The sequence below is a fragment of the Olea europaea genome, chromosome 10, assembly GCF_002742605.1.
Source record: "Olea europaea var. sylvestris chromosome 10, O_europaea_v1, whole genome shotgun sequence".
Classification (NCBI taxonomy): domain Eukaryota; kingdom Viridiplantae; phylum Streptophyta; class Magnoliopsida; order Lamiales; family Oleaceae; genus Olea; species Olea europaea.
In genome coordinates this window covers 7,735,604-7,759,368 of record NC_036246.1, presented here as the reverse complement: position 1 = coordinate 7,759,368, position 23,765 = coordinate 7,735,604, and the positions used below count along the sequence as shown (strand labels likewise).

At 35.3% G+C, this 23,765-nt stretch overlaps 2 protein-coding genes and 1 non-coding gene across 5 annotated transcripts; 1 reads left to right on the top strand and 2 right to left on the bottom strand.

Moving 5' to 3' along the window:
* Positions 1-656: 656 nt before the first annotated feature.
* Positions 657-741, bottom strand: TRNAM-CAU. Its single transcript is given in 2 exon segments — positions 657-692; positions 704-741. It is a non-coding gene; the product is annotated as a tRNA-Met (tRNA).
* Positions 742-2,255: 1,514 nt separating this feature from the next.
* On the top strand, positions 2,256-4,063 carry LOC111401106 (protein DOG1-like 3). Its single transcript, XM_023028671.1, has one exon. The coding sequence runs from the start codon at positions 2,797-2,799 to the stop codon at positions 3,625-3,627; it is 831 nt and encodes a 276-aa protein (XP_022884439.1). The 5' UTR covers positions 2,256-2,796; the 3' UTR covers positions 3,628-4,063.
* Positions 3,783-9,987, bottom strand: LOC111401105 (protein disulfide-isomerase-like). Of its 3 annotated transcripts, XR_002703919.1 has the most exons (13): positions 9,743-9,987; positions 7,480-7,510; positions 7,096-7,383; positions 6,824-7,009; positions 6,567-6,692; positions 5,759-5,893; positions 5,557-5,676; positions 5,235-5,352; positions 4,723-4,835; positions 4,351-4,588; positions 4,200-4,231; positions 4,080-4,111; positions 3,783-3,993 (listed from the first exon to the last, which is right to left on the bottom strand). XR_002703919.1 is itself a non-coding variant. In XM_023028669.1 (12 exons), the coding sequence occupies exons 1-10, from the start codon at positions 9,913-9,915 to the stop codon at positions 4,355-4,357; spliced, it is 1,524 nt and encodes a 507-aa protein (XP_022884437.1). In that variant the 5' UTR covers positions 9,916-9,987; the 3' UTR covers positions 3,783-3,993; positions 4,200-4,231; positions 4,351-4,354. The 3 variants fall into 3 exon arrangements, 2 of the variants coding, with proteins under 2 accessions (XP_022884437.1, XP_022884438.1); XM_023028669.1 differs by lacking the exon at positions 4,080-4,111; XM_023028670.1 differs by lacking the exons at positions 4,080-4,111; positions 4,200-4,231.
* Positions 9,988-23,765: the final 13,778 nt, after the last annotated feature.

Sequence of the window (23,765 nt, the reverse complement as noted above, 5' to 3'; positions counted from 1 at the left end):
AGACCACATAGCCTTTCAGCACTGAGGCTATGTGATCAAAGAGAAGAAATTGAAACTAATTTGAATAGTATTAAACGTTGTCCTAAAAGCGTTATTTCTTCCCTTTTCTTGAATTTGAGATGCTTTAAGAACTTTAAGCAAATAGCCTTAGCAGATTCTCCAAATAATCCAGATTGCGAAGAAAATGAACTTTGGAAAAATCCTATAAATTCATGAGCTTTGGTTCATAAATTTTGAGGACGCTGATGTTTTCTTTCTCATCAATTTCTGCCCATATTTATATTGAGTAATCACTACAAACACGAAAAGGCACAATGGATGAAGAGGCATCCAAAACTAAGAGACGGGGCGGCTCATCTTCCAATATTTGAACAAATTTCTAACAGATACCAGATTGAACAATGCTATATATATGGCAGCAAATCACAGGAAAACACCAATTCCGTTAAAAAAATCTGTACTTGTAAAGTTTTTCTAGCAGATTTCTCGAACCCCAACACCGTGTCATCTAGCCTTCTATAATTATGTATAAACGAAATCCAGGTGGCAGAAAAATAATTAAAAGAAAGAGAGAAATTCGTTGGCTTTCATAGATGAAATAAGTCAAATAACCCATTAAACGCAGCAAGGAAATAACGAAACTAAACAAAAAGAAATGGGGTGAGAGAGGCTCGAACTCTCGACCTCAGGATCACTCAATAGCTATGAGACCTACGCGCTAGCCAACTGCGCCACCACCCCTGGATGTTTTCCTATGGAGAACTTTTATATTTAATAGAAGAATATTAATAATCGTTAACCCCCAATCCCTGGTAATTTCATTTCAATCATTCTATATTATTTTGTTTTGTTTTGTTTTCTTTCGAGATCAAAAAATTACATGATCAGTAATTACTTTAAATATATATATGTATGTATGTATGTACTAGATATATTTTGTATAGGAAGAGTCAAATTGTATTTAATTCCAAAATGGACTTGGTTATTTATTCATCAAGCTAAAGCTCAAACTCGAACCTCAAACTTTTGTCAACGGTTTAGTTTGTTAGTTAATTTTACGAGTGATACAGAGTTTTAAAGACTCTTTTGCTGTTGCTTCACTTTAAATATATCTGCATTCATATTGATGTTTATCTTCTAATTTGCTCTGTTTGTGTGTGTGTGTGTTTTTTTTTTTTTTTTAATAACTTAAAATGATGATAGAAGGATGAGTGGTTGGTGTAATTAACAGTGCCATCAAGTGACATCACCAAAATTTCCAAATCGTTCCATAACTAATATTTTAAAAGAGAGAAGATCGTAATTGAGAGAATAAGAGGATAAAAATGCTCGGAGTTGAGGAATTTGGGAGAAAGGTACAATTTGAAAAATGAATTCATGACATTGGACATGCATGCATGGAGAAATTGGCAACCCTCAATTTAAATTCGAGAGAAATTTCTAATAAAAAAATGCATTAAACTACTAAAAGCCACCGTTGGGTACGTTCAATTTATTATTGGAAAGTTTCAAAAACAATTTATAAATGGCTATGAATAATAGAATAATGTTATTTGCAGTCACTTACTATTTCAATCGTTTTACGTAGTAATTAGTGATTTAATATATGAGAAAAGAAAAAAACTATCACGTTAATACATCAAATCACCGATCTATGCTAATATTTCAAAATTACAATTATGAACAAATACTCAACAAAATTTCATGAAATCAACCACTTTCTATTAACATTTTGCTATCTAATAATCAATACAAAATATTAAAATAAATCGACGAATCTCGTTTCTGAGAGACCAATCTATTTTAGGAAGAAATTACGTGGTGTAATTGTGGAAGATGAAGTTTAGAACAAACTTCCAGGTTTATCAATTTAACTTTTTCTTGAAGTTAGTCCTCTTGTATTACTTTCATTTAATTTTTAATTGGATATGTATACCAAGCTCTTCGGTAAATTACAAAAAATATATAAGACTGAATTAGTTAAATACTATTTATAGTCATCAGCGATGACCATTATCACCGGCAACAAAATTATATTATATTAAATTATAGGTTCAATTAAAAATGAATTAATCTAGATCTACATCTTACTTTACATTATGGTTGACATTTCCCCATGTGGTATAATCTGGGTAGTGATATGAAAGGCGTTCAATCATGCTACAAGTAAAGAAAATTTTAACAAAATTTTTTGATAGACAATACATGGAGTGAAATTATTGAAAAAAAAAAAAAGGCTAATTAGATTTTGTCACGTTTACATCTGTATGAATTCAATAAGAAAATCCCTGTACTTGAAGCTTTTTCTTATTGGATATATCATTTAATGTCATCAAGTCATCAAAACACGATGATCACCAGTGAAGATAAATAACATTACTTGAATTAACATGATAAAGACTTATTGTTATAATATGTTGCTGATATCGAGTAAAACACATATTTATTGAAATAAATAGGCCGATGTCAGAGTAGAGAGAAGCGGAGCAAGGGCACGCGTCGAACGAGACGAACCGAAATTGTGTGTATAAATTATAAAACGCCAAGTCGCCAACTCATTAGACCGCCATCAGCCATGCTACATCTGAATGTATTCAAACCTCGAAACTTGCAGTCTGATAACTGGACATTTCTTTCAACAAAAAATCATGTTTGCATCTCGTATGACGACGTGTACAAAAATCCGGAAACTAATCAGCGTCGGTTCTAGTGTCGCGGTTTCGCATAGCTATTCTTACAAGAACACCACTATATATTATCAAAGATACTGCCAGCCCCACTCCGCCACACCCAACCATGGCAGAACCCTTAAGAAATGAAACCCACCACGAGTTTGAAAGCTTCCACAGGTTCTTTGAGAGCTGGCTCCTCGAGCAAAACCAGTACCTGCAAGAATTGGTGTCCGCTTCAAGGACAATCCAGGGAGAGGTAGATGAGAGAATTATATGGTCTCTGGTTGAACGTGTGGTTAACCATTACGAGCATTATTACAGGGCTAAATCCAGGTGGGCTAAAAATCATGTAATGTCCATGTTTACTCCGTCGTGGAGGAGCAGTCTTGAGGATGCTTTTCTATGGATTGGAGGATGGAGGCCGAGCATTACTTATCACTTGTTGTATTCAAAGTCAGGGTTACAACTCGAGGCCAGAGTCGCTGAGTTGATTAGAGGACTCAGCACGGGTGACTTGGGAGATCTCTCTCCAAATCAGCTATACCAGGTGAATGAATTGCAGAAGAATACTATAAGAGAGGAGAGGGATATTACTGAGAAGCATGCCAAGTTACAGGAGACTGTGGCTGACACGTCCACGGTGGAGCTGTCCCATGTAGTGACAGAGTTATTGAGGGAGGAAGAGCGCGCCAGTGCGGTGGAGGACGGCCAAGTCGAGGCAAATCTGACTTCGAAGGAGAACCGTTTGGTGGAAGTTATGCAAAAGGCTGATGATTTAAGGCTGAAAACTCTCAAACAAGTGGTTGAAGTTCTAACTCCGGCCCAGTCTGTCCATTTCTTCATTGCCGCAGCGGAGCTGCACTTGAGGGTTCATGAATGGGGTAAAAGGCTTGATGCCCGGAACAACACCACCAACTCGCCGAACATGGCAAATGACAATGGCCATAGCCAGTAAACACTTAGTTATTTGTAGCTTTTTTACTGTTTGTTTGCTTGTTCACAAGTGTGAGCTTTTTAGGTGTGTTTTCTGTTCCATTCCACAAATATACATATCATCAAGATTCATGTTATCAATATATAATATACTGCTGATGTTCAAAGACTGCAAAATTGAAAGGGATATGGAAATTGCTGATATATAACTCAAAAGTCTTACACTATGTGGATGGCTCTTAGGGCAGGGCTAACTACACAAAACCAGAATACTAATGCTACAAGCTCTGTGCGCGTACCCCGCTTTATTCAACACCCAAAAAAAAACAAAACAAAAAAACAAAGTAACAAGGAACCTGCTAACAAAAGCTCTCATTGGAAGCAAAGCCTGGCATAGAGAAAAAGAAGCATGTTCGCTTTATTCAACACCCAAAAAAAAAACAAAAAAAAAAAAAAAACAAAGTAACAAGGAACCTGCTAACAAAAGCTCTCATTGGAAGCAATGCCTGGCATAGAGAAAAAGAAGCATGTTCGCTTTATTCAACACCCAAAAAAAAAAAAAAAAAAAAAAAAAAAAACAAAGTAACAAGGAACCTGCTAACAAAAGCTCTCATTGGAAGCAATGCCTGGCATAGAGAAAAAGAAGCATGTTACAAAAGAAGCTTGGACATAAATACACAGGTTTCTTTTTCTCAAATTTACGCATTGGATCAAAAATAAAATGATAATAATAATCTAAGGTTACCTCTTCATAGTTCATCCTTAGCTGAATTTGAATATTCAGTTTCAGATTTGGCAGACTCAGGTTCGGCCGAGTCAGCTTGAGCAGACTTATCCCGATTTTTCTGAACAAAGTCAATAATGTCCTCTTTTGTTCGCTTCCCTTCATACTGCTTCACGTCACCATTTGCAGATCGGAAGTACATAGTAGGGTATCCGTGAACTTCGAAGGTGCCACTTGGGATATCATTTGCAGTTGCATCCTGAGAAGAGATTCCGAAGATTAATACTGAAAATTTATCTTTTCCTCAACAAGAGGATGAATGGGGAGAGAGAAATCGTGGTAACATAAAAGAAAATGAGCTGATAAAAATCAAGAGACTGAGGAAAACTTTACCAGTTTCGCAATCATGATATCGGAATCATTTGCAAAGGAAACAGCAACTTCATCCAAAATTTGAGCCAACTCCTTGCAGTGTCCACACCATGGTAGATAAAACTCGAGCAGAACTATAAGATTTAAGCAAAAAAAAAAAAGTCCAAAATGAAATAGTAAAAAGTAAATATGTCAGTCCCTCTAAGAACACTAAAAGATAAATCTTGAGCTGTTGCAGAAAAGCATTTCGGATTCATAAGAGAGGGAGCGTATTGGAATTTTAGCCCTTTATTTCGTCTAGTTACAAGAGTTACTCTGCATTTGATGAAAATAAAATGTGCATGCAATTGGCTATTCGACTATTAATTTCAAACTTCGAACTTAATATGAACTTGGACGGAATGCTATTGAAAAATATTAAAAAAAGAGAAAAAGGGAAAAAAAAAAATTTGTGTATTGCAGAATATACATATGATGGGCGACGAAAATAAAATCTGGATACCAGATAAGAAAATATGAAATCTAGCACGAACCATTCTTTCCGGAGTTAAAAACCACGTCTTGAAGGCTGTCAGTAACAACCACCTTAACAGGTTCATCGTTGACTTCAGGAATAGGCTCCGACTTTATGAATGGCTTCACCTGGCCATTCTGCAACAATTTCAAGGAAAAACCAAATGATCAAATTTGTCCCAACACTAACAAGACCCATAATTCTAAACACAGAAGTTAACATTGAAAAGCAAATAATTGCAGAGTCGAGGCTTCCAATATATAAACGAGGTTAAAGGTTACAATTCAGAAAAAGTGTTTAATCATCATAAACAACCGTCAAAAATTAAAGAATAAGTATACCAAGTAATCTTTGAGCCATGGTGCAATCTGAGCAGGTTCGATGTTTGCCTTGAGGTACTTCTCTCCATCAGGTTTCTGAATAACAAGAAGGGGGACCTGGTCCTCTTTAAGTCCAAAGTACTGCAAGCCGGACGACATTCAGGTCAAATACAATTTCTCTCGTTCAAAAAAAAAAAAGGAAAATGAGTGAGAAAGTGACAACCTCGAAGGCACGTTCACTGGCTTCAAGGTCACCCAACAGAAAGCTTATACCCGTCTCTTTGGATTGCTTGGCAATATCCTTATATGTTGACTGGAAAGAATCAAGCTCTTTGCTGAAGTTCACAAACAGCATTGCCTGTACACGTCAAATTACTAATTAGAACAATATATTCGTGGGATAATTTACGAAAAAAGCAATTCTCAAAGGAAGTAAAGCTAGATCTTGTATTCAACAAGTTACAATTGCTATAAAACTTCAAAAAGCATAAAAATGCTTCCTCGTGTAGAATATTATAGGATATGCAATTATGACAAAATCAATGGACATTGCAGAGTTACAAGGACCAGAAACACGTATACGTGGAAAAGAAGTTTTAACTGAAATCCAAGGGTGTTGCTACAAGATTTTTGGTTTTTGCATTGGAGCAGAACAACAGGGGAAGTTGAAACTTGAAAGGTCGATTTCATTTATAAATTCGAGTTCAATGGAAATTCTATTAACTCACCTTTCAAGAGAAACTTATCAAACTTACACATGATATTGCAGTTAGTTGGCCCACCAGTTGTAAATTGTAATAGAAATAGGATAAATAATATGATTCATTGAAACAATTGTGCTAATTACGACTGCATAACAAGTGCATATGATCACATATTAAGTGGGTTGTCTCAGAAAAATTATTACCTTAATGCACACAAGTTAGCATAGACATTGGATAACAGTACGATCCATTGAAATATTTGTATTTACTATTGCATAACAAGTGCATATGGGGGCCTCCAGTTATGAATACAAAGAGGCTGAGTACCTTAGCATTAGGATTTTCGAAGAATTTGTTAACATACGGATGATTGATTGGGTTGTCATCAAAAATAGTCACAATGGGAATGCTAGCTTCTTCAATAAATTTCTCCATTGCATCAACTTGAAAATCCTGCAATAACAAAGAAGTGACACTGTAAAGATAAAACAAACCAAAACGTAAAGGTAAAAGTCAAAAGGTAGAGTCCAAAATAAAACACTAGGGTGGAGAAAAGGAAGGGGAAAAATACAATCTTGCAATACCTGGAAATCAACAAGCAGTCCATCGAAAGGCTTCAGCAAGCGAAGAGTTGGCCTCTGCACTGATTCACCCCGAGGAAGGAGTTTGGCATCAAGAGTGTGTCCAAAATCATAGTCAGATCGCAACTTTTCAGCTAAAGCCGTAAAATTCTCAAATTCCTCCCCAGCAAATTTTGGGAACACCCCAGCCTAGAATAAGATATATGAATATAATCTCCAAATCGCGTGCAGTTAACCAATAAACAAAATTATATTGAAAAAAGTTAGTGATTTACAATAAAGATATTTTTCTCATCTATAAGACCGCCAGCATCTTCCTTCGATTTAATTTCAGAGGATGGAGGACCAGCTTGTTTCTTCAAGTAATCAACTATACCATCAGCCTCACGAGGGCCTTTGTATTCTTGAATGTTCTTCCCACCTTTTCTTACGATCTTAATAGTGGGGAAAATCTGGATCTCAAATTCTGTTGCTAATCCTAAGTTCGCTTCTTCATTGGCATCAACTTTTGCTAGAACGATAGGGGGGTCATGGCTGCTTAATAACAATGCAGCTTTCTCGTACTAAAAAATTTTTGAAAAGTGACGAAAGACAATTTAGAAAAATTATACAAACATAAAAAGAATGTATTCGGGGTTTGTAATGGCGGAAATGATTACCTCTGGGGAAAGTGCTTTACAGTGCCCACACCTGTTACAAGCGAAAATCAAATGGAAATGCTTTTAATCAAATTTGAAAGAAGTCCAACCACTGCCATAAATTCACTAAAATAAGTATATGATAGTAGAAAACAAAGATGAAAGATGTGTTGCAGATTTGAGCAGAGTACATAGGATTAAATGTGATTTGAACATAGTGGCGGACATTAACAAAAAATATTTGGGTGATGAAGGTACACAAAAGTAAATAGGCACAAACGTATTTATCAAATTGCTAATATACTTGCTGCAATAGAAACAAAATATGTATAAATTCATCAAGCAATCAAATAAATGAAGAGGCTGCAGAGTCGGACCTGATGGGTGGCCCAAGAGGCCTCCGCCTCAGGCCCAGAATTTTGGGGGCCCATTTTTTACTTTTTATTTTTTATTTTATTTTATTTTTTTTGTTTTTTTCTTTAAACCCACTGTATTCATGTGTTCAAAAGAAACGAATAAATACTTTAATGAAAAGAGAAGAAATGAACATCAAAAAATTTATTTGTTGTTTTATTGTTGATTTAAGTTAACAAATTTAATTCCGTAAACTTCTAATTTTTTATTTTATTTTTTTTGTTTTTTTCTTTAAACCCACTATGTCCACGTGTTCAAAAGAAACGAATAAATACTTTAATGAAAAGAGAAGAAATGAACATCAAAAAATTTATTTGTTGTTTTATTGTTGATTTAAGTTAACAAATTTAATTCCGTAAACTTCTAATTTTTTATTTTATTTTTTTAAGAAAGTGATTGTTTGCTACAACTTAGGGCCTAGGGCCCAAGTTCCGAAGTTCGCCTCAGGCCCCGCGAAGCACAAATACGATCCTGGCTCACAGAATCTATATTCCTATTTCAAATTCGAAGAAAAATTGTAGAGTAATTGTCAATGTCCACAAGAAAGTTAAAGAGATAATTTCTAGAAAAATAAAACGTAAAAAATAGTCTCTTAAAAAAATAAAAATAAATAAAATCTCGGTAACGTGATTACAAAAATATCTGCAAATATTTGAATAACTTACCATTGACTTACAGTCAATAAACTTAGACAATTAACAAAATAGCCACTGCAAAACTTGTCATGCTCAAATTCCTATGCTGATGAGATCAAATGATTATATCTTTTCAATCCCACAAATATAAAGATGTCAAATTCTTCATAAGAAAAATAAAAAAAATGAAATTCTAAGAAAATTAACAGAATTCTGAATAACGCAATCAGAAATATATATATATATATAGGAACACACACATATATACACACGTGTACATCCGTACAGACACACAAGAGCAGGACTCAAATACACTTCTGCGAAGGTTAAGTCAAAATCAAATTCAGAAATTGATTTCTAGTCCAAATCAAAACCAGACGCGAACTAAGGTCATCTCCAACCCTGCACCAAATTTTACACCATTTTAAATCAAATTTTGTCCCAAATCTTACACCAAATTAAAATTCATCTCCAACCATTACACCAAAAATTACACCAAATGAACAGTATTTAACCATTTTCTTCCCTTTTTATTCTTAATAATCTACTTATTTGAAATATTATTTATTTAATTATTTCATAAATACATAGATTACTAAATAAATAATTACGTTAAATTACGGAAAAGATCAAATTCATTAATAAATATAAAAAATATAGAAAAATTAATAAAAATACAATTAATAAACATAGAACATAAATTGCTATTTAATATATTTCGTGTTAACTTTAATAAATAATCGTGTTTGATGTACTTTAAATTGTTTTCGTCTTTTAATTAATTAATTAATAATTATGTCTTACATTTAAAATTTATTTTAAACACAAATAATATTAGTATTAATAAAAAATAATAATAATTTATTGTATTAAAAAATATATAGCACAAATTACATAAATACCCTCAACAAATTTATTTGAGAAATATTAAATAAGAGCAAAACGGACATTTTACACTTTGCACCATTTTGATGAAAAATGGTGCAAAGTGAATAGTGTTATTTGGTGCAACACTATTCATTTTGCACCAAAATGGTGCAAAGTTTAGTGTTGGATTGGAGCAATTTTGCACTAAAAAATGGTGCAATGATGTTGTGGTTGGAGATGCCTTAATAATATAATATGTTTTGCTCTGTCAAACTAGAAAAACAAAACCAGCAAAAAAATAAATTTCTAATCTATCATATAAGATTACCGATATACATATATACATAGATACAGATGAGTATATATACCATGGGGCGTAAAATTCAACAACGATGAAGTCGTTCTTGGCCACAACTTCGGAGAAGTTGGAATGATCCAAAGTCAACACTTTCTTGCCTTCCTCAGCTACTACAGATACACTCAACAAGGCCGTAAGAGCCACAGTAAGTACCAAAATGGCACTCAAAACCAGAGTTTCCATCTCTACACTACAGACACACAGTCACACACACACTGTAAATGCAAATATCTCGTTCTTTCGCGTGAGTTGAGAATGAGGAAATGCAAGGGGAGTGTTGTCTATATTTAATATAAGTTTGCACATATATGTGCCACGTAGGCGTACTGATGATGTGGCGGGAATTTAATGGATGGAGGGACGTTGAGATTTGAAATTTCTTAGGTGTGACGTAACGGGCCATATATTTTATATTCAAGGAACTTAATTATTAGGAAAATATCATAAGTACGGGGTAATTGTTTACAGAATTATTACAGGTACTGCAGTGGCACCACGATTGGCAATTTTCTATTTTTCAACTACAAATGAAATCTTCACAAGTGTAATCTCGTAAAAATTCTGTCAAAAAATTTCTGTAAGTGAAGCATGGTTCTAATTACTATTTGTCCTAATTCGAGATTACGAGAATTAGATATACGGAATGTATTTTTCCATATTGTTATTATTTATTAATTTTGGACTATAAACGCAACTACCCTGTTTGGTTATGGATTTCAAGAAATATGTTTTATGAAAAGTAATTTTTTATAGAGAATATGGTTAAGAAATAGAAAAAAATTATAGAATACACATAATAAAATTATTTTATTGAAAAAAATGATTAAAAATAATTTTGAGGAAACCTAGTCTTATGAAATAGAGCCATGCTTGGTTTATAGCACTTTGTACACCAAGCGTGATAGTTATCTCACATGAGGGGGGCCCATGTTGACTGTATACTTAGAAAAACTCTATGAAACATGCCATGCTTGCATAAAATAAGAAGGTGGGCTTGTAGTGGAACCAATTATGCTTGGTGTACAATATTTTTTACAACATCGTTGACAACACGCCACGTGGCATGTTTTTATTGATCAGTTTAAAAAATAATTTATCTTTTCAACCAATACTTTTTGGACACATACAATATTGTCAACGATGTTATCGAAAAGCTTTTTACAAATGGCATTATCCGTAGTGGAACTGGAAAGTTATGTGTGAGTGGAATTAGGTTGATTTTGAGTGGGAAGATATTTAGATGTCTCATTTTCAATTTAGATATTTAGTGTTTTCAGCTAACCCAATTTCGATTTACCTGCAAATCTAATCGCTTTATCAACTAATAGTCTAATATCAGTTTAACTAATGAAATATGCAGATATTGACGTTAAAAATAATAAATAATTAACATTATTTCTAAAAAAAATATTTTATTTGTCCAAACCTATAAAAAGTTCCTACTATTAACAAGTTGGATTAATCTATTTGTACCAAATAAATTATCTAATGGTTTACCGAATTGACAAGTGACGGTCCCTTATTGGAGGGGTGGTTGTGGGGACAGTCGCCCCTCCAATAGGAGGCCGCCACTTGTCAATTGGGTAAACTATTAGATAAACCATTTGGTACTTGTAGCATAATCCACACGAGTTTGGGAAGGCCGTGCAGCAGCACCGCATTCGAGCATTAGGGTGCTACTGGAGGAGTCGTGGTCGTATAGACTCTACTCATTTAAAATCACAAGTGTACGGAATTAAAGACAAGTAATATAATGACAAGTTGAGTATCGTCCCACAATGATTATCGATTTTACCACAAATTCAAATGAGTTATGTTCTAACTAGGAAAGACAAAATTTCGAGTTTGGTTTGATTTTGATTAAAAACTACTAGATTATACTCGATCTTGGAGAAAATTCTATGTTATAATATTGTTAGTATTCCAACTCCGCCTATAATATTCACATCAATTCACAATTTCCTATATTTGACCAATACAAGTTTGAGTTGGTTAATTTTCCTACTTTTCTTAACAACCACTCTCGAATAAAATTAAACCTAATTTTACATATGAATTTCCTATACATCCATGAAAGGTAGAATACATAGAATTGCATTAAAATCTAGGATATTCAATTCAAAATCACATAAGGGATACAAGTATATCTCTATCCTCTATCAAACCTTATGTTGATTATTAATAGTTCATAGCCTAGTTCTGTCCTCTTGGAACGAAAACAAGATAACAAATCATCCAAATATTGATCAAGTATTTAAAAGCATTAAACCTATTAAAAAGAATCAATAATGAAATAGTTGAAATCTAAACGGGAATTTTCAAAGTATAAAATTAAAATACAGTTTATATTATCATTATGAAACAATAAATTTAACCAAAAATGATTGAATTGTGAAAATACAAAATCTGTGTAAAAAACACCACCTGTTAGTTTTGCAAAATATTGAAGATACGTTTGGTTTGATAATTTTGAAAATGTATTTTTGAAAACAAAGATATATTTATATCATAAAATTCAAAATACATTTTTGACATTTTAAGTGTTTTCAGTGAAAATTCTTAAAACACTCAAAGCATGAAAAACAAGCGTTTAAATAAAATTTTTAAAAATTAAAAATATGAAAACATGAAATTCTAACAAAAAATTTAAAAATATATAATTCTAAAAATAAAATTGATACATTCTAGAAAACAAAAAAAATTCGAAAAAAATATAATATTATAAAAAAAAATTAGTTCGAGGTCTTAATAATTATTTACACTAAAATTCTAAAAAAAAAAAAATTAATGAACATAGATAAAAATATTCTTAATCCATGTCATTAATATTTATGTTTATCTCTTACATATTTTGAACTCAATTTAGTATTTAATTTTATTTTACTTTTATAACGAGAAAAATATTATAAGATTCACCAACTTTATATATATATATCAAAATTCTGAGCTTTCAAAGGTTTGATCACTGTGATTTATTCTTTGCATTACCATGAGGGCAAAAACTATTACCACTACGTAAGCCCAAACGCTGAAATAAAATTCTATAAATTTCAAATTGAATAAAATAATCACTTTACCAAATAGTTACTCCAAGGCCCAACATTAACCAATTTCATAAAAAGCTATAAATTACTAACACACTAGTAGGAAAATTACTGGAGTGAAATAAACATAAATAGATAAACATCTCAATTTATTTAAACAAAAAAATAAACCAACGTCTTCATTGAATACTTATCTAATTCTAAAATCACTAACAATCCATTTCATAAGAAACCCACAAATCAGTAAAAGCAAAAATTCCACAAAATTAAGTCCCAAAATCCAATAAACCAAAAAAAAGGAAGAAGAACCTGAGGGAAATTTTCAATTTGAGCCCGACCTGTACCATCTTGGGCAGCAGAAGTGAGATGATTCCCCTCCATATCACATATGAAGTGATCATCTACATACGTCTACCAAGACATTTCAAATTCTCTCTATTTTTTGGCTGTTTAATTTGTAAAACAATGCTATTTTTCACTGCTAGGTCTGCATATTTTGAGTTTCTTTCTTCAATTTGAATCGAATTTTTTAGGTGGGGCTATGAATTTTCTGAAGTTAGCGTGGGATGATAAGTTTTGTTCAGCTCTAATACTTGTTGAGTTTTGGAACACAATAGAAAAATAGAATTTTATTAATGAAATAAATGTTACACAATTTTAGATACACACCAAAAATACTAACTAGACATACTAGGACATCTCACCAATTATTTTGCCAACTCACTTTCTCTCACTATGCACTACCTCTCTCCTATATTTCTCTCTATCTCTCTACCTCTCACCACTCTCACACTACATTGCTTATTTTATCCTCACACACTTGTATCTATATTTCCTTCACCAACTCTTCTCTCTCGTGACCACACGTGACACACACATACCCGCTACCTTTCTTTCAACTCTTTTTCACTCTTCTTTATTCCCACTCATAGACATATATATAGACATGCATGGTCGGTTGTTGAAGCTTCTTATATGTCAGTGGAATGTAGCTGCATCAATTCTAGAACCATCTTTCAATGGTGATGGCAAGAAGGGGCATCAAATTTTGAAAGAGTGAAGAGTGAAGGGAAGAAGAAGAGAAGCAGCCTAAGGAAGAATGAAGAAGAAGAAAGAGTGAAGAGCGAAGGATGAAAGGTTCAGGTTGCAGCAGAGATGCGAGCTGTGGAGGAAAATAATTTATTCATTTAATTGAAAAAAATAAAAATTTTGCCATAGAAACGAGGCCCCCTTCAGTTTTGGGCCTAAGGCGTAGGCCTCATCCACCTCGCCTCAGGACCAGCCAGGATACACATCATTTCAACATTAATTCTTATTATAAATTTTTTGGGAAATAAATTTTGAAATATTGATATTTTGGAGAAAGTGTGATTAAAGAGTAAGAAAAAAATTTTGGATTTACATGCCAAAATTTTATTGTGAGAATGTGTGATTAAAAATGAATTTGAGATAAAAAAATTTATTTTAATGATTGTAGAACATGGGCTTACTTGCGACTTATCATCATTGAAATAAGTAGTCATCAATGAGGAGCAACCACACAGTTGTAAAATAAACAGATACGGTATTTTTTTCAATCTTTTTTCTTATGGAAGAAGGCACTAATGCCTTTAAGTATTCACTTATTCTATTCAACATGGAATTGTCAGAGTAAAATTGTTGCTTTGACAAAAGTTGCATATTCAACCAGTGATTTCTCAAGGATGACTAATTATGCTAAAGTTCCATTAAAAAGCGTTTTCACGTGGTAGATCCTTCTTAGAGAGTATAAAGTTTTTATGAGCTCGATCTTTAGATGTCATCTATGCACAAATACCTTCATTTAATAGAATATTTTGATTTTGTTGACACGCTAAAAGTGCAGCCCAATTTGAATAGCCCAAAGAATGAAGCCTAAATGGGCAATTCAGGATAAAGGCCCAAATAGGGTTATTAATGAATGCAATGGAAGCCCACGAACGCTGTAATACTATCACCCAAACTTGCAAGACGCCCAAGATCTAAGCGAATGAAGTGCCTTGCAGTCGCCTAGAGTTATGACCCTGTTCTCGCCCAAACCTTCGAATCGCCCAGGATCTTAGCAAACATAAGATATTATGGTTATCCAAAAGTGCAGTTATTGAAGCAGTTATTGAGTAATCTTATCACGTTCCACGATTTAAGGAGTCCAGTTGAAGACGGTTGAACGACAAAGAGTAATGGCAGCATTTAGAGATGGCAGTTCCACGATAAGTTGGCCACCATGAAGAAAGTGGGCAATTATAAAGCAATTAAGCAGTTTCTAAGCGGTTGATCACAAAGAGAGCATCAAGGGAATATAAAAGGAAGAAAAGACATAGAGCAAAGGATCCTGAATCAAACACTCTCAAACAGAGAATATGTAATTTCAATTCCTTAGTTTAGACTTAAAACATTTCTTTTCAGTACTCGTGTGCTTGTGCCCCTTGGAGGCATTCTGTTTAAGTTCCAATTGTAAACTTATCACCAATAAAACAACCATTTTTGGGACTTTGTCTCAAGAGGTTTGTTCCTTTCACAATCGTCTGATCTCTTTTTAATTGTTAACGACAACCCGCACGAAACAATTTGGCACGCCCGGTGGAACATTGGTGTTTGGTGTTGAAGATACAAGAGGTGAAACAATATGCCTCAAAAATCCGATAAGGAAGCAGCAAGTCGGGGAGGAGTCCAGTCTGTGATCGAGCGATATGAGAAGCAGCATAGCTCTCCACGAACAGATGGACAGAATCAGAGCAATCACAGTCATTACGAACCAATGACAGAGTTGAGTCCTCGAACCATGCGTACATTACTCGGAGAACTCACACAAGATGTCGTTGAACAGGTAAATCTACGAAGTATTCATAATATGGAAAGATTTACCCAGAATAGGAATGCACATTATGACAACATGGCCAAACAACTGAATACTTTGAACGAAATAATGAATAAGTTAGTAGGTTAAATTTGTCAACCAGTTGTGCCTCTTACAAACCACTTTCAAACTAGGACAATTATGGGACATAATCCCCCAGTCATAAGTTTAAATCAAGGGGTAGAACCACCTTTTGACCCCTCTAAATGAGGGGGGTGATGTAACACCAAATCAGAATAGTGGCATTGGTACATCTAACTTGGGGGGTAACCTAAATGTAAGAGATAATGTCCTAAATAATGAACAGAATACCCCACGTGTTAATGATGGAATAAATGTTCAGGCCAATCGTAACAATGGCCCAAATCATGGTAACTTTATTTCCAATCAAGGACCAAACATCAGGCCTCAAGCAAATCAACCGGTCAACCAACCTGTAGGAATTCCATATGACCCCAACGTCATGTTGAGAAATCAGATTATGGAAATCGTACAGGACCCGATGGCTTTTGGAGTACGTCCTATCATTAGGCAGACTTATACCAAACCCTATTCTGATTGGGTAGACCAAGCATATCCATGGCCTAGAGGGTACAAAGTGCCAGAATTCTCATTGTTTACCGATTTAAGAGAGGCGTCTACTCTAGAACACATAGGGCGATTTATATTGCAAAGTGGTGAAGTAACCTATTACCATAAAATGAGGCTTTTCCCTAGTTCATTAACAGGAGTAGCCTTCTCCTGGTTCATCAATTTGCCAGCAAACTCTGTTCAAACATGGTAACAATTGGAGCAATTGTTCCACGCTCAGTTTTATAAGACTGTGTCTGAAATTACTTTGGCCGATTTGATGAATTTACGTCAAATGCCAAACGAATGGGCAGAAGGTTTCCTTCAAAGGTTCAAGACAGCAAGAAGTAAATGTTTTGTACTTTTGCCCGAAAAGGAGTTTGTCAAAATCGCTCAAGGTTGTCTAAGTTTTGATCTGAAGAAGAAGTTCCAGGACAAGAAATTTCCTGATATTTTTCAATTGAGCGTGAACGTGATTAGGTATGAACGATTGATAAGAGAAGAAAAACAAATGAAAAATTCTAGCAAGGGAGCTTATTATAGAGACCCAAATTTTGATGTTCATACCATTAATGACGAGTATTACGATCAAACCGAAATGTGTTTGGCCAAATTAGTTAAAGGAGACACGTATACTTGTCCTATAATGGCTAAGCCTAGGCCGTCGAGCAAGGATGAGCCTATGAAAGATGAAAACATAAATGCTAGAACGTTCTCGTTCGATATAACCAAAGCTGACCTTATATTTGATAAATTATATAAGGATAAGCAGATAAAGCTGAGCGATAAGCATAAATTGCAAAGCCCTGAACAAATTAAGGGTAAAAAATATTGTAAGTGACATAATACATGGTCACATTTGACTAACAATTGCTTGGTTTTTCGCCATATGTTATAGGATGCCATTGAAAAAGGACGAATTACGTTCAAGGATAAGAGGAAGATGGCAGTGGATGAAAATCCCTTTCCACAGCCACTTGGAGAGAACATGGTTTCAAAAACAAGTTGCCAAAATTCAAGTTGGTTATAGATGATGGAGAAGAAGACCCTGGACCACATCTCAGTGTCTTTGAACGTATCAAAGGGAAGGAGCCCAAAAAGGACGAAGATGTCCTATGTGCAAGATGCAAAAAAAAAGTGAGTGCAAATGCATAGAAACCAGGGATATGACAGCATCACCATCGCCCTAGTTTTTTCCCAAACGCTCAGCCTGGTAGAGAGCGGGGTACATCGTTCTATAAGGGACCGCCTTTTGAAAGGCAGTTTAGGCCAGTAAATAATGGGAGAACATTCAGACCACAACCTCGCCAACCAAATGTATGGCATTCATTCCAGTATAAGGCTGGAAGGGCGATACCTTTCAATGAGATGACTAGAACCCAACAAAGACATTTTCAACGGAACTATGGGCAAATGATGAGGGAACATCAAGAAATGCTACGTCCTAACGCACCTAGACTACTCGAGGCAGCCAATCAAAATGTTCTCAAAGACAGTGATGAGACTGGTACAGGCGAACCTATGGAAGAATTGCCAGAGACTTCTTCTGGGAGGTCGAAGTTTGAGCGAGACAGAAGGGATGGAGAAGATCCAGATCAGCCCCTTACTATTCAGTTTGGTACGTTAACTCGTGTCGCGGCTAATAACTATTTACTAGCCAATGAGTTCAAGAATAAAGAGAATGGAGAAGAAGAAAAGGAGGATAATGAAGAGGAAGCATGCATGTTGGAATATGAAGAAGGCCAAACTTCTAGAGAGGCCTACAATGGTGAAGAGGATGATGGTATGACAGACATCGAAGAGGAAATCGATCTGGAAGAAGAAAGAAGAAGAAGAGGAGTATCGTACAATACTCTGTTGAAACAATTACATCGAGAGGGAGTTCGTGAAGTAGACTTATTGGGAGAATCATCTGGGCATTCTTTCAATTTTTATATGCTGTACGGGAAGCCTAAAAGGAAGAAGAGAGTGCCTCGCTCTGAAAAGTATGGATCACCTCCAAGAATAATGCCTCCTCCCACAGGTTGGGTAACTGAAGAAGAAGCATTAGAAAACAGTAAAAAGGAAATTCAGGAAACAGAGGTTCAGTGCGATATGCTGTACGTTGACTTATCACAAAAGGGTAAGTCGACAGAGGACAAGCAGGAAGTGAACATAGATGCTGCCGAAAAAGTTATTTTTAAGCGACCAACTATGAAATTGACCAAACACTTGAAGCCATTGTACGTTAAAGCTCTAGTTAACAGCATACCTGTGGCAAAAGTGCTTGTCGATAATGGAGCAGCTATAAACACCATTCCATCTAGGATGATAAGAAAATTCGCAAAGACAGAAGGTGATATGATCCCAACGAAAGTCATCCTGACAAGTTTCAATAGAGGAGCAACTTCAGCTAAAGAGGTTATGCCATTGGACATAACTATAGGAACAACTACTAGGACCACAGTCTTCTTTGTAATAGATGGTCCCACTAGTTAAAATGTGCTATTAGGAAGAGATTGGATACACGAAAATCGTTGTATACCTTCATCGCTCCATCAGTGCCTAATTTTTTGGAATGACAAGGGCGAAGCAGAGGTGGTGCAAGCCGATCATAGGCCTTTTGTCGCAGAAGCAAACTCAGTGGAAAGGTTCATGTATGAAGAAAATTATGGATCTGACAGAGTAGTCCAAGATGGAGAAGAAACTCAGATTGTTTCGCAGAGTGAAGAGCCGTTTTCGGTGGATGCACTCACTGAAATGTTCAGTCAGATGAGGCCAAACATAGTGGCCTTGGAGGAGCCAGTAATTGGCAAAAGAATAATCAAGGAGTTTTAAATGAGTTGTAAGCAACAAAGACAAATGACCGATATTCAGGCCTTCAAAGCCAAATTAATGGCTTTCAATAAAGAATGCAAGGACAAGACAAAAGAAGCAGCAGCCTTGAAAGCATTGAGAGACAAATTGGCAGTATTCGAGTTGGAACAAAGAATGGGCTGAGAAGTCAACAAAGTGGATTGTTTAGAAGAAGAAGTGCCTACAAGGAAACTGGACGACGAGGTGATAAGGATCACCAAACTTGGATACGCTCAAGCACAAGACCCCCTGATTAAAGTGAATATTGGCAATAAAGGAGAAGATCGCCCAACGTTCATCAGCCAAATGCTCGATCAAGATGTTAGTGATAAATTAATCGCTTTATTAAAGGAGTACAAAGATTGTTTTGCTTGGGAATATGAACATATGCCTGGTTTAGATAGAGATTTGGTGAAACATAGATTACCAACCAAGCCTAATTTTAAACCTCATAGGCAATCTCTTAGGCGTTTCGCTCCTAATGTACTCCTTGAAATTAAGGAAGAGATAGAGCGATTATTAAAAGCAGGCTTTATTAGAACGGCCAGATATTTTGAATGGTTGTCCAATATCGTGCCGGTATTAAAAAAGAATGGTAAACTAAGGGTGTGCATAGACTTTAGGAATCTAAACATAGCCACACCTAAAGATGAATATCCAATGCTCACGGTAGATTCTTTAGTAGACTCGACTGCCGGACATGTAATGTATTCCTTCATGGATGGGTATTCAGGATACAATCAAATTTATATAGTTGAGGAAGATATACACAAAACTGCCTTTAGATGCCCTGGGTCTCTAGGATGTTTTGAATGGGTAGTTATGCCTTTCAGCCTGAAAAATATAGGAGCAACTTATCAAAGGGCAATGAATTTGATTTTTCATGATATGATAGACAAGTTTGTTGAAGTGTATGTAGATGATATAGTGGTCAAATCCCTTAAAAAAGATGACCATTTTGAACAATTAAGATGTTCACTTGAGCGAATGAAGCAATATAAACTAAAGTTGAATCCCTTGAAATGTGCATTTGGTGTTAATGCAGGGAATTTTCTTGGTTTCTTAGTACACAAAAGGGAGATTGAACTTGATAAAAATAAAGCGAATGCCATTTTAGAGGACAAACCACCTAGCAAGAAAAAAGAATTGCAAAGGTTCTAGGCCAAGTAAACTTTTTAAGACGCTTTATTTCCAACTGTGTAGGGCGAACTAAAGCTTTTTCGCCGCTTTTAAAGTTGAAAAATTAGGACAAATTTGTTAGGAAAGAAGGGCATCAAAAGGCTTTTGAAAACCTAAAGACATATTTATTAAGTCCACCAGTGTTGATGTCACCAATCCAAGGACGGCCAATGAAAGTGTATGTATCGGTTGAAGAAAAATCAATAGCTGGAATGGTCGCGTAGGAAGACCAATTTGGTGAAGAAAGGGCGATTTACTACTTGAGTAGACAGTTAACAAAATGTGAATGTAATTATTCTGCCATTGAAAAATTATGTCTTGCATTGTATTTCACATGTACAAAATTAAGGGCTTATTTACAGCCCGTAACCGTTTATTTAATTTCTAAAGTAAATTTGGTTAAGTATATGTTCTCTCGCCCTATTTTGCACCAAAGAGTAGGACTTTGGACATTAGCTTTATTAGAATTCGAAGTATAGTACATACCCCAAAAGGTAGTCAAAAATCAGGCTTTGGCTAATTTTCTGGCCGATCATCCATGCCTTGATATGCCTGAAGAGATTGAGTTAGAGATCAATTCATTCGAATTAAAACCTTGAGTTTTATATTTCGATGGATCAAAAACCTCTAAAGGTGCAGGAGTAGGAGTAGCATTGATAAATCCTTTAGGGATTTGTTACAAGTTCGCATTCACTTTGGACAGGATGTGCACCAACAATCAGGCCGAATACGAAGCCTTAATCGTGGGCCTAGAATTAATGATAGATATGGGGGTAAAGAATGTGATCATTAGAGGCGACTCTCAATTGGTAATTCACCAATTGATTGGTGATTTTAAATGCCAAAGTGATTCCATTATAAGTCAGTATGAAATTGCCCAAGAATTGTTGGAAGAATTCGACCAAATAGAGTTTCAATGTGTTAATAGGATATATAATGACATAGCGAACGAATTGGCCCAGATGGCCTCAGGGTACTCAAAGGTTTCAAATTAGAAGTCTACTTGTGAATATGGAACAATATTGTCCATGATCCAAAGAAGGGCAAGAACGATTGAAATTCATTGCATACAAGATGGAGATGCAGTAGATTGGAGGGTAGAGATTAAAAGGTTCCTTAAAGAACCTAATAAAGGAGATAGTAAAAAAATGAAGTTGCGTTTGCTAAACTATACGCTGATAGATGAAGAGTTGTTTAAGAAACACTCTGATGGTATATTGCTAAAATGTGTAAGTTTGTAAGAAGCCGGGATGATCATGGCTAAAGTGCACAAAGAGATATGTGGAGCTCATCAAGCTGGCCAAAGGATGAGATAGTTAATTATTAGGAATGAATATTTTTGGCCAAAGATGGGAGAATCATACGTTCAGTATGCAAAGAGTTGTCTAGCATGCCAAAAGCATGGTCTAATACAAAGGGCGCCAGCACGAGAGATGACACCTATTATCAAACATTGGCCGTTTAAGGGTTGGGTGATAGACCTGATAGGGAAGATTTATCCCCCCATCATCCAAGCAACATACCTTTGTTATAGTTGCAACTGATTATTTCACTAAGTGGGTAAAAACGATTCTTTTAAAGGAGATCACCCAAAAGAATGTCGTAAAATTTATCCGTGATCACATCATTTATAGATTTAGAATTCCACAAACTTTGATGGTAGATCACGGAACATCTTTAAATGGGAATCAAGTGAATAAATTTTTGAGCGAGTTTGGAGTTAAATTAGTGAACTTCACGCCATATTACGCTCAATCCAATGGACAAGCAGAATCTTCTAATAAAATTCTAAAAAATATTATAAGGAAAATGACAGATGAAAATGCCAGAAATTGGCACGAATGTCTAAACAAGGCCTTATGGACTTATAGGACGTCGCCTCGGTCGAGTACCAAAATTACTTCTTTCCAACTTACTTATGGACAGGAGGCCGTTTTGCCTATGAAAATCAACGTGCAATCGATCAGAATGTGTTTGTAACATAAGTTAAGTGGTGATGAGTATACCGAATCACTAGTTTAAAACTTATTGGAATTGGACGAATTAAAGTTGGACGTCCTAGATAGATTGCAAGTTCAAAAACGAAAAATGGCTAAATTTTATAATAAAAAAGTTATAGTCAAGTCGTTCAGCCTGGGCAAATTGGTTTGAAAAATAATACTCCCTTTGGATAGCAAAGATCCAAAGTATGGCAAGTGGTCGCCCAATTGAAAAGGACCATATAAAGTAAATAATGTGTTGCCTAATGAAACCTATCATTTGGAAGATTTAGACGGCATCAAGCACACGAGGTTCATTAATGGCAAATATTTAAAAAAATATGTTCCTTCCTTATGGGAAAGTGAACAAATAAAAGCGTAATCAAATCGCGTTGAACGATTGTAGATTAAAAAGGGCCAGAACGAAATACGTTCAAGTAAATTCCTTTATTATCAAACGTTCATTACAAAGTTGTAAAATACAAAATACTAAATTCTCTACAAGCTACAATTAAGAGCAAACCAATTTCCCGATCGATCGCCGAGTAAGAGGGTGAACTGGCCTTAATTGCCATCTTAATCACACTGCTGCAAAGGCAAGCAGAGAGGCTGAGAAGCACTCTCAGCAAGCAGAAAGGAAGAAGAAGCACCCTCGCATCACCTTCCTAAATGCATCGCTACAATAACGGACAAGGAGGCTGAGAAGCACTCTCAGCAAGTAAGGTGGCTTGCAGGCGTCCTAAAAAATTATCTTCCATCATCGAACTCCTTGTAAGGAACATGGAGACGATTGGAAAAACTTTGCTGCTGGCCAAAGAATATTTCCTATATCTCCCATACCAAAAGTGACATCAAGAAGGATGGCAAAATGGGCGGATCAAATGATTCGTTTTCATGGAAGACGAAGGTTTTGGACCGGTTATCAAAATGCCAAAAAATGACAACAAATTGGTTTTGAAGAAGAGAATGAAAATGAAAATGACAAGTGTGGAATATAAGTGCATTTATAGAGGCGTGAAGGTGAAGAGATAGAATATGAATAGCCATATTCGTGCCTAGTAACTAGAATCAAATGGCCTGAAGTCTTGGGAAAAGAGACAGAAACACCAAGAGAAAATGTGCGTGAATTTTAGCATAAAGCAGTTAAATGCTTGGGGGGTTGACGATTAAAGACAACGTCAATAAATACACAAGAAGACAAATTAATCGTTCATTAATGATAATAGCTGCTAATATGTTTAGAATTACCAATGGATATCAGTACGAGGTTACAAAAGGAAAGTTAATACGAAATTACAAAAAGAAAAGTTAAAGCATTAAATGTCTTAATTACAATTCGTCCCAGACTGAACGAATTTTTTCCCTAAGTCTCCCCCAATCCTCGTTCTGCTGAGAAGTAGTGACATTCAATTCAGCCACAAAATCATCATCAACCTCCAGCTTCTTGTACTGCTCGACCAAAGACTTGGTTCGCTCAATTCCTTGGGAGGCATTGCATTTTTTAGCAGTCATTCTCGCTTTGCAGTCGTCCATCCTTGCTTGAAGCTCCTC